The sequence below is a fragment of the Silurus aristotelis genome, assembly GCF_946808225.1.
Source record: "Silurus aristotelis genome assembly, chromosome: 2".
Lineage (NCBI taxonomy): Eukaryota > Metazoa > Chordata > Actinopteri > Siluriformes > Siluridae > Silurus > Silurus aristotelis.
The window spans coordinates 37,610,377-37,630,477 of NC_139575.1; the positions used below are offsets into that span (position 1 = coordinate 37,610,377).

General features: G+C 40.0%; 3 protein-coding genes across 3 annotated transcripts; 2 read left to right on the plus strand and 1 right to left on the minus strand.

The window, feature by feature from the left end:
- Positions 1 to 1,110: 1,110 nt before the first annotated feature.
- On the plus strand, positions 1,111 to 7,134 carry mcm6 (minichromosome maintenance complex component 6). Its single transcript, XM_083535074.1, has 17 exons — positions 1,111 to 1,361; positions 1,791 to 1,937; positions 2,025 to 2,135; positions 2,228 to 2,477; positions 2,598 to 2,763; positions 3,343 to 3,488; positions 3,566 to 3,716; positions 3,885 to 4,026; positions 4,209 to 4,350; positions 4,511 to 4,618; positions 4,728 to 4,883; positions 5,006 to 5,134; positions 5,314 to 5,475; positions 5,557 to 5,689; positions 5,883 to 6,062; positions 6,244 to 6,383; positions 6,727 to 7,134. Exons 1-17 carry the CDS (start codon positions 1,264 to 1,266, stop codon positions 6,844 to 6,846), a joined length of 2,481 nt encoding a protein of 826 aa, XP_083391200.1. The 5' UTR covers positions 1,111 to 1,263; the 3' UTR covers positions 6,847 to 7,134.
- Positions 7,135 to 7,790: 656 nt separating this feature from the next.
- Positions 7,791 to 10,005, plus strand: LOC310717744 (uncharacterized protein). Its single transcript, XM_083526188.1, has 3 exons — positions 7,791 to 7,944; positions 9,091 to 9,367; positions 9,496 to 10,005. Exons 1-3 carry the CDS (start codon positions 7,902 to 7,904, stop codon positions 9,653 to 9,655), a joined length of 480 nt encoding a protein of 159 aa, XP_083382314.1. The 5' UTR covers positions 7,791 to 7,901; the 3' UTR covers positions 9,656 to 10,005.
- A 342-nt stretch (positions 10,006 to 10,347) lies between these two features.
- tmbim1a (transmembrane BAX inhibitor motif containing 1a) lies at positions 10,348 to 19,721 on the minus strand. Its single transcript, XM_083525864.1, has 12 exons — positions 19,688 to 19,721; positions 15,720 to 16,105; positions 15,085 to 15,152; positions 14,689 to 14,753; positions 14,487 to 14,540; positions 14,161 to 14,211; positions 13,944 to 13,983; positions 13,516 to 13,553; positions 12,746 to 12,833; positions 12,562 to 12,657; positions 11,504 to 11,557; positions 10,348 to 11,360 (listed from the first exon to the last, which is right to left on the minus strand). The coding sequence occupies exons 2-12, from the start codon at positions 16,087 to 16,089 to the stop codon at positions 11,211 to 11,213; spliced, it is 1,074 nt and encodes a 357-aa protein (XP_083381990.1). The 5' UTR covers positions 16,090 to 16,105; positions 19,688 to 19,721; the 3' UTR covers positions 10,348 to 11,210.
- Positions 19,722 to 20,101: the final 380 nt, after the last annotated feature.

Sequence of the window (20,101 nt, forward strand, 5' to 3'; positions counted from 1 at the left end):
TGATCTGTTATAAGATGTTATAGAACGCCATCTTCTGACCTCATGTATGTTTGAACTTTTGAGAAACCGAGGCACTTATAAAAAGTCATAAACACATCTAACATATTATTTATAGTATTTCATTTTATAGCATTTAATATGAAACTGATATTATATTAAACAGCTAAACAATAACAATGACAGGATTTTCTTACGTGTTTACGTGTACGGTATGTGCTTTTTGAGCATCACATTCAACATTCAGTCCCAATTTGCTCTTATAATTCCCTCCACTCTTCTGGGAAGATGTTCTACTAGATTATGGAGTGTGATTGTGGATATTTGTGTTCATCAGACACAAGGGTGTTAGTAAAGTCAGGTACTGATGTAGGTGAGAAGCTGAGGAGGCCTGGGGTGCAGTCAGTGTTCACATTCAACTCAAACATGTTCAGTAGGGTTGAGCTCAAAGCTCTATAGCAGGAGATCTTGCTCTTCAAACCATGTACACCAGGTATTCATTGAGCTTGCTTTGTGCACTGCCATGCCGGAACAGATTTGGGTCTCCTAGTTCAAGTGAACGCAAAATTTTATGCAGACGTCTTGTACATTTGTGTGAACTAGCTTTGTAGTAACAGTTTGGAGAAGAGCAACTTATGGCTGGAAAGGTCAGGTGTCCCAATACTTTTGGCATATGGTGTATCTGTTAGGATTCTTGAAAGCAATCCAATAATCTTTAAAAAAAAAATTCTAATATGAATTGTGTTTATGAATGTTTATGAATATTTAATGAGGCGTTTATGTCCTATGTAAATGACATGATGTGTCATCAAATACACTTTGTGTAAACTATTATCATAAGAGACCTAAGGACATTAGAAATGCTGGAATGGCAAATAGTCAAGATTAAAAATATAAAATAACATTTAAAATATAATGAATAAATGAATAGAGGTGATGATGTTGAGGCTTTCAGGCGTGAAAGAAGTTCAGCCATGTTTTCTCCCCGCGAGACTCCTGGCGCGAAAACGTCACATCCGCATGGCAACGCTCGAGCGGCGGGGACAACGCGTTCTTATCCAATCACAGACAGAAGAGGCGAAACGCGAGCATCCGATTGGCTACGGGTGGCGCGAAAACGACCACGTGGTCGCGAGCTTTGGCGCGAAATCTCTCTTCTCTCGCTCGTGCGGCTCTCTGATCGGCTCTGAGGGGAGAAGGACGGAGGAGACAGAAGTCCTTTATATCCGGTTATAACTCCGTTATTAACAAAACTCTTCTGTTACAATGGACATCACGGAGCCTCCTGCGGAAAACGGCGGACAGACCGTGAAGGACGAGTTGGCGGAGAAGTGCCAGAAGTTATTCCAGGCGTTTTTGGAAGAGTAAGTGCTTATTTCTTTGACTTGGAGGTTCACACAAAAATGGCGTCTGAATGATGCTGAATGAAATGTATTTAAAAAAAAAAAAAGTCTGATTTAGTGATTTAGACAAGTTATTTGCTTCTGTTTTATTGTTATTATATCTTAATTATAATTATGATTATACACATCAAAGATTTTTGGGTCAACCATAATGTAGGCCATGACACCCCCCCCCCCCATGTATTTATATCAACAAATATTGATCCTTTTTATTCGAAAATTATCAAAGTTTATAAATGTTTATTATCACTTTTAGTATTGTTTTTATTATTATATTAGTAAAAAAAAAAACCCTCAGGAATCATCATTCATAAACAGTCAGTGAGTGTTATTCACTTTATTATTATTCTTTTATTCATTTATATATATATATATATATGTACATTTCAGGTTTCAGAACACTGATGGCGAGGTGAAGTATCTGCGTGACGCAGAGGAACTGATCCGTCCGGAACGCAACACTCTCCTGGTGAGCTTCACCGATTTGGAAGGATTCAACCAAGAACTGGCAACCATCATCCAGGAGGAGTTTTACAGGTATTCGTATAAACACCGAGTTTTTTACACTTTTAATGTTAAAGCAGGAGCTTTATAGTTGATGGGCTGTTATTGCTGATGTTGTAGAATCTACCCATACCTGTGCCGCGCGGTGCGTAACTTCGCCCGGGATCATGGGAACGTTCCTGTTTCTAAGGAGTTCTACGTGGCCATTCAGGATTTGCCTACCAGGCACAAGTAAGAAGATATTTTAAAATGAAGTTGAACTCGTTGTAAATGTACATCGTGATAAGTAATAATCTCTCATTCTCCTTGTGGTGGTTCCTCAGGATCCGCGAGCTGACCGCGCTGCGCATCGGATCTCTGGTGCGCATCAGTGGGCAGGTGGTACGTACTCACCCCGTTCACCCCGAGCTGGTGAGCGGCACCTTCCTGTGCCTGGACTGCCAGAGCCTCATCAAGGACGTGGAGCAGCAGTTTAAGTACACGCAACCCAGCATCTGCCGCAACCCGGTGTGCAACAACCGCCGCCGTTTCCTGCTCGACACCAACAAATCCAAGTTCATCGACTTCCAGAAGGTCTGAGTTTACGTCGGAGAAACACAAAAAAACTCTTATCTTTGTTTAAACACTAATATATACATGATATATTGCGATAATTACACGTATATGATGCTGAGATTTTGCTTTGGAAACCAGGTGCGCATCCAGGAGACGCAGGCCGAGCTGCCGCGCGGATCCATCCCACGGAGCATGGAGGTGATCCTGAGAGCCGAAGCCGTGGAGTCGGCGCAGGCCGGAGATAAGTGCGACTTCATTGGCTGCCTCATCGTCGTGCCTGATGTGTCACAGCTCGCAACGCCAGGTGCTGACATTTGTCCTTTTGGATAATAATTTGCTTTGTACATTAGGTTTAGGTTCAGAAACTGACAAACACATGATGAAGATGAGGTTCTTGACAATCATGGTGCCAGGAAGTTCAGAAAGCTTTTCTCTTTTTACACTGGTCCAAATGTTAGCAGAACCCACAGTCTGAAACCACAGTCTTCCTTAACTACACAGTCAAACATGGAGGTGGAAGCTTAGTGGTTTGGAGTTATTTTGGAGCTGAGGAGTTTGGAGAATGGAATACTGAATCAGTATTGCTACCCTTCTATACGTCACCTCTGTGCATAGTTATTTACAGAGTCGTCTGGAGTGATATCTATCGTGGATAGATCACTGCAGTCACCATTGAACTGCTCTGGGATTTACTGCATCATAAAGAAATCTCCAACTAGTGAAGATCTTTGGCAAGAAGCACAGCAAAGTATTTCAGCTGAACATTTGGAGAAACGAAGTGTCCGGATTTTTCAATGAAAATAACCTGGACCAGCTGGCCACTTCTATAGAGTTTTTAAAGTATGTGGTAACACGTGTTTACGTTAGTGTTTGTGTGCTTTAGGTGTGCGAACAGAGACCGGTTCTCGCACAGCCGGCTCACAGGGATACGAGAACGAGGGCGTGCGTGGTCTCAAAGCTCTCGGAGTCCGAGAGCTCTCGTACAGACTGGCGTTCCTGGCCTCCCACGTGGCACCGACCAATCCCAGGGTAAGATCCAGCCTCCTCAATCAATCACTATTCAGTCCTGTGATGGTTCTTTGATCTGAGTTGTGTTTGGTGTTCAGTTTGGTGGGAAGGAGATTCGCGATGAGGAACAAACAGCTGAGAGTATCAAGAACCAGATGTCTGTGAAGGAGTGGGACAAAGTGTTCGAGATGAGCCAGGACAAGAACCTGTACCATAACCTGTGCACCAGCCTGTTCCCTACCATCCATGGTACATGAGCACACACACACACACACACACACACACACACCTTACTCTCTGATTGTATGAAATTTCTGTATGATTTAAGATTGTATATTGTATTTCTTAATAAAAATATTTATAAAATAAACATTGTAGCAATTATTTAATTACAATTTTAATTACTTACTTGTACAGGTAACGACGAGGTGAAGCGCGGCGTCCTGCTCATGCTCTTTGGTGGTGTCCCAAAAACCACCATGGAGGGCACGTCTCTGAGAGGGGACATCAACGTGTGCATTGTTGGAGATCCCAGCACAGCCAAGAGCCAGTTTCTGAAGTAGGAACACACGTCATGACGTTATGAACAATGCGATGTTAATGTAGTAATTTTGTAATTATATGGTAATTAATAGTGCTGATTAATTCAGGATTTGCTACTGTCAGCTTGTGTTTATTTAATCAATCACGAATAATTATTGTAATGAGCTCGTTTTAAGTACGTGTTTATCTGCCACTCAGACACGTGGAGGAATTCAGCCCTCGTGCCGTGTACACCAGCGGGAAAGCATCCACCGCTGCAGGTCTTACCGCCGCCGTGGTCCGAGATGAAGAGTCACACGAGTTTGTCATCGAGGCTGGAGCTCTGATGCTGGCTGACAATGTAAAATCATTTTTTAAGTAATAACAGATAAATAAATAAAAGATTTATTTATGTTCAATATGCAATTATTGTGTTTCAGAACATTCATTTTGTTGTTAGTTTATACAATTGCTTTCATGTGTGAGATGTAAATGCTATGTGTGTGTGTTTAAATGCTCAGGGTGTGTGCTGCATTGACGAGTTTGACAAAATGGAGACGAGAGATCAGGTGGCCATCCATGAGGCCATGGAGCAGCAGACCATCTCCATCACCAAAGCTGGGGTCAAGGTAAGGGTTAAAGGTCTAAGCACGGTTGGTTGAAAATAACCTTCATTTTTACAGATGTGTGTGTGTGTGTGTGAGAGGATATATTTTTTAATTGTATTTTAACTTGTAGGCTACCTTGAACGCCCGGACGTCCATCTTGGCTGCAGCAAACCCTATCAGTGGCCGTTACGACCGCTCCAAATCCCTCAAGCAGAACATCAACCTGACTGCACCCATCATGTCTCGCTTTGACCTCTTCTTTATCCTGGTGGACGATTGTAACGAGGTGTGTGTGTTTGTGTGTGTGTGTGTGTGTGTGTGTGTGTGTGTGTCAGTCACCATTAACATTACTATAAGTTACAGTAAATGGAGTAAAACACTTTGTCATGCCGTTATTCATTTTCTCAGGTGACTGATTATGCCATAGCCAGACGCATAGTGGACCTGCACTCCAGGATCGAGAACTCCATCGACCGCCTTTACACTCTGGATGAGATCCGCAGATACCTGCTGTTCGCCCGGCAGTTTAAACCCAAGGTGTGAAACTCCTCAGCTTCATACACACTAAAGAGAAGACAAAGATGCAACATCATACAAATTTACGAATTTTATTTTTGATATATCTCCCAACCCTACACACCAAAACCCAGGCTTTATAGTGTCGCATCAAATGCAAATTAACTAATCAAATGCACATGTCGCACATGTATTATCAGATCTCCAAGGAATCAGAGGATTTCATCGTGGAGCAGTACAAACGCCTGAGACAGAGGGACGGCTCCGGCGTCACCAAATCGGCCTGGAGGATCACCGTGCGCCAGCTGGAGAGCATGATCCGCCTGTCTGAGGGCATGGCCCGCATGCACTGCTGCGACGAGGTGGGCGGGGCTACATCCCAAACCAGGCTTTATCATCATCCACGTGGTGCACTTCTAACACTGTTTCTCTGCGTCGTTCAGGTGCAACCCAAACACGTGAAAGAGGCCTTCAGGCTGCTCAACAAGTCTATTATTCGTGTGGAGACCCCTGACGTTAACCTGGACCAAGAGGAAGAGGAGGCAATGGAGGAGGAAGAGGAGAACCGGGTGAATGGTAAAGGAATCCTGTTCATCACACAAGAATTAGAAAAATATAAAAAGAGTGCCATTTTAGTTTTGGCACCCAAAAAGTTACAAAGTGAAAAAAATAAAAAACGTGATGCGTATGTCCACTGCTTGTACCCGTCTCGATTAATCGAGTAACAGTGTGTTATGTCTCTAATTCCTCTGTCCCCTCTGTATTCCAGGTCATGATGTTCCTAATGGAAACGTGGATGACGGTCCCCTGAATGGACATGTTAACGGCCACGAGCACACCAACGGCGTCAAAGAAACCCAAGCTACCAAACCGTCTCTGCGTCTGTCCTTCTCCGAGTACAAGCGTCTCTCCAACCTCATAGTCCTGCACCTGCGTCGTGCTGAGGAAGGTAAGATCTCTGGATTCTGATTGGTCAGAAAATATTGATTGATGTAACGTTAATAAGTATTTTCCTTACATTTGAAGTACTTGAAGGGTTTAGTCCTGACTTATCCTGTGTGTGTGTGTGTGTGTGTGTGTGTGTGTGTGTGTGTGTGTGTGTGTGTGTGTGTGTGTGTGTGTGTGTGTAGACGAGAAAGAAGAAGCCCTGAAGAAGAGCGCAGTAGTGAACTGGTACCTGAAGGAGATCGAGTCTGATATAGACTCCGAGGTGGAGCTCATCAACAAGAAGAGCATGATCGAGAAGGTCATCCACAGACTCGTACATTGCGTAAGTTTTCATTTTTATTTTTTAATGTTTTCTTCTTAGGAATTGTGAAGGTCAACTTTTAAGCTCCACCCACGTGATTGATAACAGTTTATTTTGTAAACCTTGTAAAAGTAAGAAAAAAAAAAACAGTAAATAATGTTTATTTTTAAAAATAAATTACCCTAAAACAATTTATGCTTTAAAAATAAATCTGAACATTTTTGGCTTTATAATATTTTTTATTATGAATATTCAATTAGATGGAATCTTATTTGCATAATTAAATGCAGCTTGGGGAAATTATATTTACTGTATCATAATAAATAAAGATGAAAAATAAATGTGTATTTCTGATATTTTTTAGGACTATATTCTAATCGAGTTGTCTCAGTCTGGTCTGAAGGGCTCCGTGGACCCCGGCGCAGAGACACAGGACGAGGACGTCACGCTCGTCGTGAATCCTAACTACACGCTGGAGGATTAAAACGTGTGAAACGTGTAAAAAAGGGCTTATGATGGACTTGGGCACACGAGGAGGATCAGGATACGGTTCAGACCATTTTTCTGACGTGCAGCATCACGTGTGCCGAGGCCTCCAGGGAAACGGCCGTGTGAAAAGAATCCTCTGTGTAAAATTTGTACATATGTTTCTGATTTTAAAAACAAATGTTAGTAGCGTTTTTGTTGCCTTTTTTAAATTATGTAGCAGAAAATCTGGATAAAATTTTTATTGTATTCATTTTGTTAAGAATAAAATAAAAAATCTGCAATATTTCTTATAAATTGGTCACGTTTGTGCCGTCCTTATTTATTTGTACTTTTAAAAAAGCTTCATGTTGTGCCTGCTAACTTTGGGTCATCTGACGAAGAATGTACCGCATCAGAACAACATCCAGGGCTGAACATCTCGTAAGTATAAATAAAGAAATAAAAAATGTATAAAATAAAGAAATTAAAAAAAAATAATTAAAAAAAAGAAAAAAAAAAAAAAAATATATATATATATATATATCAACTTTATTCAGGCTATTGGTAGGTTTTAGAACTTTGTTAAAATAAACAAAAAATTTAAGAATATAGCATAGTGTATATTGGAAACAAAAAATTAACAAATGTATAATAGAGATATATATTTTTTTACATTTCCTGATTTTAAAATTAAAATGGAAATGCATGAGCAATGAGCAACTTTTTAATTAAGAAAATAAGCATTTTATGACCCTGAAACGTTTTTATTATATTTAAATTCTCTTCATGAATAAACATTAAAAAGAATTTAAATATCTTAAAGGATTATTAATGTTCCGTTTTGACGCTAGAGGGCGCTAATGCAGCTGCACAAACCCGGAAATAGACGCTGTCGATCAGGCAGAATTTACGCGCTGTAATAATTAAAAACTTGCTTATTAGTTTATTTATTTAATTTAATTATCTGATTAATCGCAAACTGGTGTTTACAATAAAACAATACCAGACTTAAGAAGGTGAAATGTGACGTAGTGTGTGGGCGTGTGTAAAGTCCCGGATGTTACGGACAAAATGGCGGCGCCCTGTAGGAGATTTCTGAGGTCCGCCATAGAAGGTAAATAAATGCAGTTTCAAAGTTTTATTGAATTTGATTTCCTTTTGTTCGGTAATGAAGATCATATGACGGGTTTATATGCAGTTATTCTGCGTTATAAAGTGTAGGTTCAGGTTTTGAGTCCAAAACATACACCTACATGAGTGCAGTATGGATTAGTGATAATAGTGAAAGGGAGTTGGAGATCTTCTCACTGGGTTAGGGTAAGGGTTAGGGTTTTCTCATTACTGACATCTTACTGAGATCTTTTTAATGAGATCTTCTCACTGGGATCTCCTCACTGACATCTTACTGGCATCTTCTTACTGAGATCTTTTCAATGGGATCTTCTCCCTGAGGCCTTCTCATTGGGACCTTCTCACAAAGATCTTCACACTGAGATCTTCTTATTATGGTATTTTAAATGACAGACTTCTCAAAGAGATCTTCAAACTGAGCCCATCTCACATAGATTGTCTCACTGATATCTTTTTAAAGAGAGCTTCTCACTGAAAGCTTCAAACTGAGATCTTCTCAATGTGGAAACGTTTATAGTTGATCGAGTTCATTGTTAGAGATTAATTCCATACCGAGTGAAGCACAAGGTCTTCACAGGAACCCTCTGAATGTGTGTCAGTATTAAGATGAACCTCACACTGGTTCCTCTTACACACATTCCTGTGGTGTCTGTTCAGTGTTTATAGGATCTTTACGGTGGGAAAACCAGGTACTGAATATGGAATGTTCATGTCTGGATTCCGCATCACTGGTTACTGCGTCTTATTACCCAATAAGGAACAGTGTTCGCTCAGGTTCAGTCCAGTGTGTGTTTACTGTCTGTTTTCTGGAACACACACACACACACACACACACACACACACACACGTTCTCTGTCATTTGTGTCTTTTGATTGGGCCTTGTGAGTCCTTTCAGCTTCTGGTTCTCCAGAGGCGCTGTTCATGATCATCAACCCCATGAATGGTGGAAGATTAGTGGTTCAGGCATTGAGAGTTCAGTCTGGGAAACGCCTGGAATTTCACAACCTCAGCTGGGATTGAACTCATGACCTTCCGATCCACATCGGCCCCCGACGTATTAGAGATGATCTTGTCTGTTTCTTCTCTTTTAATGAATCGAGTTCATATCCCATCTTCTGTCTTTGTCCAGGTCTTCGCAGCTTCTCCAGCGGAAATTTCCATTTCCAGACGCCTCATACCCAGAGCTGGACCTTCTCAGGCCTGCGGTGGTGTGATCTCCAGCACCGAGTTCTTCACTGCAGCAGCTCCTGTTCACTAAACATCACCAGGACAGATGCAGCGAAATCCACAGACCCTTCAAATGAGCGGGAGAAGAAAGGAGAAGAAGCAGCAGAGGAAGATTCCGGACCTGAGTATATTCCTAAAAGAAAAGCCAAAAACCCGATGAAAGTAATCGGATACGCTTGGTACGTTTTATACACGCCGCACTTTGATGCGGTGTGTGTGTGTGTGTGTGTGTGTGTGTGTGTGTGAGAGAGAGTGTCTTTTACTGCAGCACTCCAGACTGTGATCAATATTGGATCTTCTCTTACAGGATCATTGGTCTTCCGTCTGGTGTAATTGGGTTCATTCTGGCCAAAAGGCAAGTGGACAAGAACCGACTGGAGCAGCTGAAGATCCGGCAACGGATAAAGAAATCCAACGAGGGAGAGTACGAACGTGAGCGTTACAAACCGGCAGCAGACGAGCAGTGACCCGATTCCCCACGTTGTGTTGATGTCAGAATCAAGACTGATGGTTTGATATGAAACCTGTGTAATATATTGAAAATGAGAGCCTCGGATCTCAGCTCTGGAGGACGAGCAGACAGAACTGAGTGCATCTTTGTGTTAGTCTTCACTTTCTTTACCTACATTGTGAATTTCATGACGATCGGAGAACGTCAGAAAAATGTCAAGGAGGTCCAGGGATCTTCTGGAGTGGAGCTTTGTTCTGGAGTTTTGTCCTCTCCTGCTCCACAGCTGAGATCTGAGCACTTCAGTCACTTGGAAGTGTGGTGTAAAAGCTTGCTTGGTTCTAGCAGCAATAAACGCTCATTCCTTCACCAGTCTCCATCCGTTTTCTCTCACGGAGAGCTTTTGTTATTCCAGAAGCCGTGTACTGTAAATCGTCTCTACAGCGGTGACACTGGAGACTCCTTCCATAAACATCACAACACTTAAATAAACACCTTCTTACAGCGTGTGAACGCTGACTGCACCCCCGAGCCTCCTCACCACACGAACACCCTCATGGCTGGATAAAGCTCTCACACAAATCTCCACAAAATCTTGTGGAACATCTTCCCAGAAGAGCGGAGGTTCTTACAACAGCAAACGGGAAGTAAATGTGGAATGCGATGTAGTGTATAAATGTGAAATTAGTGATAAAAAAAACTTGCTAAAACTTCTGGTTATAGATAAAAATTCTTTTATTTACACACGTATTTATTGTAGCATAAAAACGACTCGTGATCGGAAGGAGCAAAAATATTGGCACCCCTTATTAACCAAACAAAAAACAGCAACATATACAGCATACGATCTGCTGTAACAGTGATGCCGTAGAGCCGAGCGATACGACCCTGATATCAGTATCGTGATATTTATAAATTATGATGCATATAATTATGATTTTAATATAGATTGATGTTAATGTTTTCAGAATTATAGCGTGAGCGATTTTTCTTTGGCGTCGTTCGGTTATTAAAACCTGAAGCTAAATATCAGTGTCCTAAATTATCACGATACGATATTTTCGGCGATATCGCCCATCCCTGTGACACACGACAAGTTTTTCAAGATGTTACATCTCGAATCACCTAAAAAATATATAGAATAGTGTGTATTTATAATAGATATGTTTTTAAAGTGACTTTAGATTTGATTTAAAGTAACTTATAAAAGGGGTGCCAATATTTCTGAAACCCACTGTAACAAGTCGTAATAAAAGAAAAATCTTCCTCTCCAGTGTCCATTTTATTCAGGGACTTTTATTATATTTTAATAATAATAATAATAATAATAATAATAATAATAATAAAGGCCAAAATTAAACCTTGATTAATCGAAAAAAAAATTATAATAATCGTACGTAATGTAATTAGCATATCGTGTAAAAATATTTCCAGAATATAAAGAGAAGCTGAGAAGGTGGTTACGAAGTTAAACCAGCATGTCCTGGTGGTATCGAAGCCTTTCATGTCATGCTAACGTCGCCCGGAAAAACTGCATTTTACATAAGCGCTTCTGCGAAAGGCGAGGGCGCCCCCTATCTTTGAGACGCCCCGATGATTTGCAGGAGGAAAATGAAGATCTGGACGACGTCCACGTAGATGGAGAGAGCGGCGAACACGTATTCCTCTGGGTTTATGGAGTGCTTCCTGTTCCCGATAAGGAGCTGCGTGTGATAGGCCAGGAACTAGACACACACACACACACACACACACACACACACACACACACACACACACACACACACACACACACAAAGAGAGGAGTGATGATTGGGTTGTGAATGTAGAAAGTAGCTGATGATGATGATGAGGGTGGTGTTGTTCTCACCAGCGTGAACACGATCGCGCCCATGGCAGCGTACAGCATGTGGAGCCACGGGATCTGTAAATCACAGTTACATTTCAGTTCATTTTCAGTTCATTGTTGTTGAATGTAATATTAATACTCACATAGAACTTACATGGACCTCCGGGGACGGGCAGAATTTATGAGATTTTAAAAAGAAAATAGGTTTTAATCATGTGTATTTTAGAAGGTGGATGAAAATGGCTTCATAATTTTGTATCAACATACAGTTTTGTATTTTATGTATATATTGTATATAGTTTACATTGTGTGGCTGCTGTAGTTTTGTAGTTTATTTTGATACATTGTGTGGCTGCTGTAGTTTTGAAGTTTATTTTGATACATTGTGTGGCTGCTGTAGTTTTGTAGTTTATTTTGATACATTGTGTGGCTGCTGTAGTTTTGAAGTTTATTTTGATACATTGTGTGGCTGCTGTAGTTTTGTAGTTTATTTTGATACATTGTGTGGCTGCTGTAGTTTTGAAGTTTATTTTGATACATTGTGTGGCTGCTGTAGTTTTGTAGTTTATTTTGATACATTGTGTGGCTGCTGTAGTTTTGAAGTTTATTTTGATACATTGTGTGGCTGCTGTAGTTTTGTAGTTTATTTTGATACATTGTGTGGCTGCTGTAGTTTTGTAGTTTATTTTGATACATTGTGTGGCTGCTGTAGTTTTGTAGTTTATTTTGATATATTGTGTAGCTGCTGTAGTTTTGTAGTTTAGTTTGATATATTGTGCAACTGCTCTTCCAACTTTGTTGTTAAAAAAAACCAAAAAGACTTTGTAAAGGCAACAGTTCTCCTGTCCTGAAGAAACACTGGGGACTTCTTTCATAAAAAGTTTTAATTTTTTAACTAATCCAAAAAAACCTATTAAATATTGAATAAATACTGAAGTCGTCACTTTATTTTTTTTACTTTTTAATCAAAGATTTCCCACCACATCTTATACTTTTATTTAAACATCATCAGGACGTTGTTGTCTCCTCATAACCCTCTGGTTATTGGATCATGGTCCTGAATGATAAATTTTACTTACATATTTAAATGACAGTACGATCGCGGTGATGATTCCAGTCACAAACATGACGATTCCCAGAACGCAGAACAGACCTGCACATTTAGTGAAATCCACCTGGAAAAAAAAAAAGAATCAGGTGTAAACGAGTTCAGAAAACAGCGGTGAAGCAAAGATGACTTTTAAAAAAAATGATTTTTTCCACCTTGGTCTGGAAGCAGAAGACAGTCACGGCGATGCAGACGATCACAGTGATACCGAGCGCCAGGAACACAGACTTGGTGTCATAGTAACTGGAAACATAACAGATTCAAAATACAGCATTAAAAACTGACACGTTTTACACTTTCATTAAAAAAATATTTATCTATAATCACAAAAAAATTCAAATTATTTCATGTTATACAGCGTATAATAAATATACAATAAATGTAATAATATGTAAATAACATTAAATTATTTAAATGTATGGATATTTTACCCAAATGAAAAGAAATATAATTACTTTTTTTTTATTATTAATTTAAATATAAATAAATGCCAGTACAAATCTCACTTGTGTTCTTACACTTAACTCTGTATTTACACTGATTTATTCAACACTTCATTCAAATGAATAGCAGATTAATGAGATCTTAATTAAATATTCAGAGAATTTATGCATTATGCTGGATTTACTTTACATTTCTTAATGAACGAATAATAAAGAAAGAATTCTATAAAGGCCTGTAGCTAGTGTTCAATGTACTTCTCTGTGTGTGTGTGTGTGTGTGTGTGTGTGTGTGTGTGTGTGTGTGTTGTATTTAACGCATTAAATACGTGTGAGTTTAGGTCAACACTCTTGACTCTTTCCCCAAATACACACCCTGTTCAACAATGTCTGCTATGTTTACTCTCACTCGCTCTGAACAGATCAAAATGGCTGCCTTTTATGTTCAGAGACTGAGTTTTAAAAAATAGGATTCTTTTGCTTACCTTGATATCGTCCCTGTCATATAGGACAAAGCCAACGTCTGAGAAAAAAAATAAGAAAAGGAAGTAAATTTCCCTGATTAAACAATACACTTATGTGTGTATAAATATATATATATATATATAGTGTGTGTGTACGCATGCATATTTTTATCTTTTCACACTCACACACACACACACACACACACACACACACACATTATATATATGTATATTTATTGTCTATTTATTTCTCATGATGTCATCCCCTGTGATTTCCCCAGGACTGGGCTTTCATTAATAATTTTTTCCAACAAAAGGAACACAGAAACCCTGAGAAGAGTGAATGAATAAACTGCTGTGTTTACATGGAGAAAAAAAAAAAAACTTCTTTTCCATTACAGACTCGACTACACCCTGCCAGCCGAATGACTCAGCATTACTGCACTCACAAAAACGCCGAGCAGGATAAGGTTCCAGGGGAAACGCCTCCTACGTTGTCGAGAGAGAGAGAGAGAGAGAGAGAGAGAGAGAGAGAGAGAGAGAGAGAGAGAGAGAGAGAGAGAGTATAGGAATTAGTCTTAAAAAAACAGGAGCTTCTACATACAAAAACATGTTAATTAAAAAAATGAATGATTTATGCACACAGGTACTGGTATGTCCACTCACCTGGGTCCCTTACAGCACACCAGCATGATGTGTGTGATGAAGTACACTGCACTGTAAAGCCACACACACACACACACACACACACACACACACACACACACACACACACACACACACACACACACACACACACACACACACAGTGTTGTGTTAATAGCCTTCCACTGACAGAATTATTGACATAATTGCAGGGTCAAAGAGGCTGAGATTGCGAGTTCTCCATGATCAGGAGCCAGGGGAGAGATATTATATATTGATCCTGCATCAAATGGAAGTGAAACTCCACAAGCACAAACACACCTAAAGAAAGAGATCATTATACTCACTACGAAGCCCAGTAGAGTCCTGGATTTTTCCTGACGAAGCTCTGCACCGGTTGTCTGGAATGTAAAATAACAATAAAACATTGTGAGAAATTACATGAGGTCAATGTAAATACATTGTTATTTAAACACACACACACACACACACACACACACACACACACACACACACACACACACACACACAGTATATACAAGGACTCACACAAAAGTGAAAACAGCCACGATGCTGACTGTGACCAGGAGCTGAGCTGCAAGGATCAGGTACACCTAAACATTTCATGAATAAGAAGAACCTTCAGACACAATTCAGCACGGATGAAACACAGAAATTCCCACTTCATTCATCTCTAGCGACAACCTGGTAGCTATTTTAGCTTTAGAATCGTTTAAAACTAAACTTTTACCTGAGACTTCTTCCAAAAATAAACGTCTAATCAGTGAAAGAGATGTTACTATAGAAACCAATAGTGTACAAGAACATTTATAAATTCCTGTCATAAATAAATAATCAACATCTTCTGACCAATCAGGACCGAGTATTCAACAGCGATGTGGAGTGAGACGTCATACATGATGAGTAGAAAGTATTAGCACTTACTTTGCGAATGAAAGCGTGCCTCACGCTCAAGCTCTCCCATCCTGACGTCGTGGTGAAGCCATCGTCACCTGCGACATCACCAGACATGCCATCAGGTCGAGCTAGCTTGCTAACATCATGCTAATAATAATGAAGCTTGTTCAAGAAGTGAACTGCTTTCTAACGTAGATCGAAGGAGCAGAAATCGTTTTTTTAATAATGTAATTATAATATCAAGTTGAATATTCAAATTATTTAAATTTCGTATTTTTGTGAAGATATGATCCGGATCGTACTGGAAAAATCGCTGTATTATTATATAGCTATAATAATATATATATCTTTATACAGATTTACTTTATTGTTTGAAAATTTGCCTCGTGTCTCAGCCTTCAGCGTTTTTAGTGTTTAATTTCACTGTCCATTTGTATCTCAGAGCTGTTGTGTCATTTCGAGATACTTCCCTCAGATCTGAATTGCTAATTAGGGACTGAAATCTAAAAAAAAATGCGATTTGCACTAATGTCTCTTGTTAAAAGGGTTAAATTCCAGAAATGTGTTAAAGAAAATGGAAATTGATCAGGAATCTCGACCTTAATCACTTAAACATTGGTTATTTTCTGATTTCGGATCCGTATGAAAACTATGGTTATCACCTGAGTCAGATATGGGTATTGTGGGTGGGATAATGGGTGGCATTGGGGGTGGAAATCCTTGACCCGGTTGTCCTGGGTGTGGTGGGTATCCTTGACCCGGTTGTCCTGGGTATGATGGGTATCCTTGACCCGGTAGTCCGGGCTGCGGCGGGTACATTCCAGGTTGTCCCGGGTAAGGGGCGGGCTGCCCTGGGTAAGGACCAGAGGGGACTGAGTAGGGAGCTCCAGGGTAGGGTCCAGGCTGTGGTTGACCTCCATATGGAGAATAATTGTAGGAAGGAGGGGGTGCGGAAGGTTGAACACCTCCAGGTTGATTATTTGAAAGTAGCCATGACTCGTCGTAGCCCGGGGGGATGTCTGGTCTGGACATTCTGGATCAAAGCTCCCTGCATGATACAAGACAATAAAGAGAACATGGGAGATGAAAAACCATTTATACCAGTTACATTAAGCATAGCATTAGCTGCTTATTTTTTTACGTTTATAGACGTAAAAAGTGCACAAGAACCTTATCAGGAACCCGACACGCAAAACCAGTGTTTGATTCTCAATAAACCAAGTTCTAAAATAATTCCTCTCCAGCCAAGTAGGAACCTCGTAGCAGAGGCAACCGGCTATATATACGAGGTGGTAGCAAATAGTTTTGTAACATGCTAACAGATGGCAGCACAAGGCTGCACGCAGAGTCACGGGGAGCACCGACCGTCATAAGTCAGTGTTCCAAAAGACATCATCCTGCGTACATCGGGAGCCGTGCGACTGGTATTATTCTGAACATGTGTCTGTATATATGTATGTAAAAAAATAAAAATCAGTTTTAACATGGTATTACTACACTTCCTGTTCCTGTGTCGCAAGAGACAAACGTACCACAGATGTGACCACCAACTAGTGGTGTATGAACGTATAATTAAAAAGCAATACGTTGCTCAAGAGTGTGTAACAATAATATCACACGCTCAAGTGACTTTACAGATATTCAGTGTTTTATAAGTATGTAATTGCGCTTATTATTTTTTATAAATCATTAATTTGTTGCATAAATATGGGATTTTGAATGTGGCTTAGCCAATCAGATTTCAGAATTCGTTTAATAAGTAATTTTTTCTATTCAATTTCCTGTGTATTCACACTCGAAACCGAGGCCTAAATCGGATGTATTTTCAACACCACACAGATTTTTAGAGTCTGTCGAAATTCTTCGTGGCTGCTCATTGAAGTCTTTGTGATGTTTTTTTTTTAAAATCTTTATCAGAATCTCGGTTTCCTGATTCCTGCTTTTACACACTTTCAGCTCAATTCGATTCGTATTGCCATTATTTCCAAAACCTTTCCAAAACACACACAAGTAACACAATCACAACCACACAAGTGTGCAAAAGTCCGTACCTGCTGCGGTTACACACTGCAGTGTTGGATGTAAGGATGATAAACAGAAAGGCTTTAGAGCTTTAGCGCTCTCATCAAGCAAACATTATTCCATAATTCTGTGTATTTATATTTGTGACTAGAAACCAGGGACGTTTTTACACTCGTACACACTCCATGGTCAACAACAGTGCGTTCTCAAAGTTCCTCATGAGTCATCGACTAAGCAAATCCATCTGTCTGCCTTCTCAGCTCTTCCGCTTGTCATAAGGGTTTGTGAAACCATCAGCGGCTACGTTTAGTCAAAAAGGAAAAGTCACACTTTTAACTGAAACCCAACACGCTGTGGAATATCTCCAGGATCTTCTGCCAGATCTTAATCAAATATGTTTTGTTTAATCTGGTAGCTTCTTTTCTATGTTGTGGACAAACACCACATGGCAATAAACGACATTTTGCAGAAAAGCCTTGAATGCACTGAAGACAAATCCCTGTTCCACTACATGGCCAGATAGAGAGATTATATATATATAGAGGGAATGTATTTATGTGTATCTGCAAGAATCTGGCGTTATCATACTGTACGTCTTGATACAGGGGCTACGATACGATACATTGCAAAACTCTAAGCAAGGTGATATATTGAGATATTTCTTTTATGAAGAACACACCATCATGGGCTAAACCTGTATTAACCAGAACACAGTGGAATCTGCACCTGCAGTAATCAGTTCCTGTAACATTCACCGTTAATGAAGCACTTATTGTGCAGTCATCCTCCATTACTAGCAAAGATTAGTGTCGTGTCCTTATGCTAGTTTATGAGAGATAGGAAGACTGCTGTCTATCTAATGGTTGGGATACAAAATCAAAACAAAACAACTGCCATTAATCTTATACGATTCAAAAATTAATATCAATATTGTGTTTTTCAGACTCGATACAGTATCGCCGAACAAAATATCGAGATCCTCGCAGGTAACGATATTTTCTTACAACCCTACTATCTATCTATCTATCTATCTATCTATCTATCTATCTATCTATCTATCTATCTATCTATCTATCTATCTATCTATCTATCTATCTATCTATCTATCTATCTATCTATCCATCCATCCATCCATCCATCCATCCATCCATCCATCCATCTGGCTTATCACTTCCATGTATTTCTTTCGTTCCTTCCATTTTGCTATTAATAAATATGCAAAATATTTCTATGTCAGGCGAACGAAAACTCTTACCAGCCCATCTCTCTCTCTCTCTCTCTCTCTCTCTCTCTCTCTCTCTCTCTCTCTCTCTCTCTCTCTCTCTCTCTCTCTTCTCTCTCTTCTCTCTCTCCTCTCTCTCTTTCTCCTCCCTCTCTCTCTCTCTCCTCCCTCTTTCTCTCTCACGCTTTACCTACAGCACTGCATTATGGGAAATCCCGACCCACTGGATAGTCTCATCTACACTTTCTAATTCGATGACAAAACTTCCTGCTCTCAGAATAGTGCAGTGAAGTGTGAGATGTTTATCATGGCGTGAGGGTAAACACCTGGCAGTGCCGGTGTGGTGGAGCAGGTCTGGGACACGGAGACACGATAAACACGTCAACGACGTGTCCCGACCTGTCGCATGTCCTCAGTGTGAGAAAGGACTCAAGGCTGTGAGCCTAATACAACAAATCTTTACAATACAGCATGATGTGTGTTCAAAAGTATCAGAACACGTGGCTTTTCTAATCGTCTGTGGTTCTTCCCCAAAACCTGCTATTACACAGTCAGAGATACACACTTGTACAGGACGTCTTTGGGTGTGTTTACATGAACTTCTCCCCTTCACTTGAACAAAGACACCCAAACCTGTTCCAACATGATGATGTCCAACCATCCCTGTGCACAAAGCCATCTCCACCAACATCTGCTCTACAGTTAAAGAGGAAGATCTCCTGCTATAGAGCTGAACCGCACACCAGTCTTCCTCACCTTCTTATCTCCATCAGTACCACCAAGACTCTAATAACACCCTCGTAGCTCAATGAGTCTCACACAAATCTCCACAAAATCTACTGGAACATCTACCCAGAAAAATGGAGATTATTATAGCAGCAAATGGAGAATGATTGTGGAATTGGATGTTAGTAGCATATATCAATTTTATGGTCAGGTGTCCACATACTTTTATTTATAGTGTGTACTCAGTGTGTAAAGAACAAAACAAAACAAAAAACAAAAACAACATCCTGAATAAAGCCGACTGTATGATATATAAATGTGGTCTCTTCTAACTTCATCAAAACATCAAAACTCCACCTTCTGAAAACAAAAAGTTCTGAAACTTTCCCTTTCAGATGCCTCCACATTCCACAGAATGAAGATCACCAACATGAACAAGAACATGAGCATGTCTCTTTAACATCTCACTGATCAGGAAGAGGAAATGTGAAGGTTAGAAGCTTTTGGGTTCATATATCTCTCTCTATCTCTATCCAAACCCAGCAATGCACAGCACATACAGGAGAACAGGTTCCTCAGGGTTCCTTAATCTTCTCATGATGACACAACAGGAGATGCATTTAAAAAGATCTAACCGAAATAAAGCAGAAGGTTTCTTACCACACACTCCTGAAGATCCACAAACTGCTAAATCCTTGTGTAGGATCCAGAGAAATGTGAACACACACACACACACACACACACACACACACACACACACACACACACACACACACACACACTGCTACAGTAACCGAAAGTCTTGTTTACAGGATGATGACGTTTGAAGGAATGTAACAAACTACAGACCTGTGTGTGTTTGTGTGTGTGTGTGTTTGTGTGTGTGTGTTTCCGGTATTTAAATGAGCTTTTTATGATCTTTCTTTATTAATATAATTAGTTTAATCGTGTGTCAGGGTGTGTCTTCTTTCTCTCTCGCGCGTTCTCTCTCTCTCTCTCTCTCTCTCTCTCTCTCTCTCTGTCTGATATGAAAAAGGGGAGGAGCCTGACTCACCCCAGCATGTTGTCGCTACA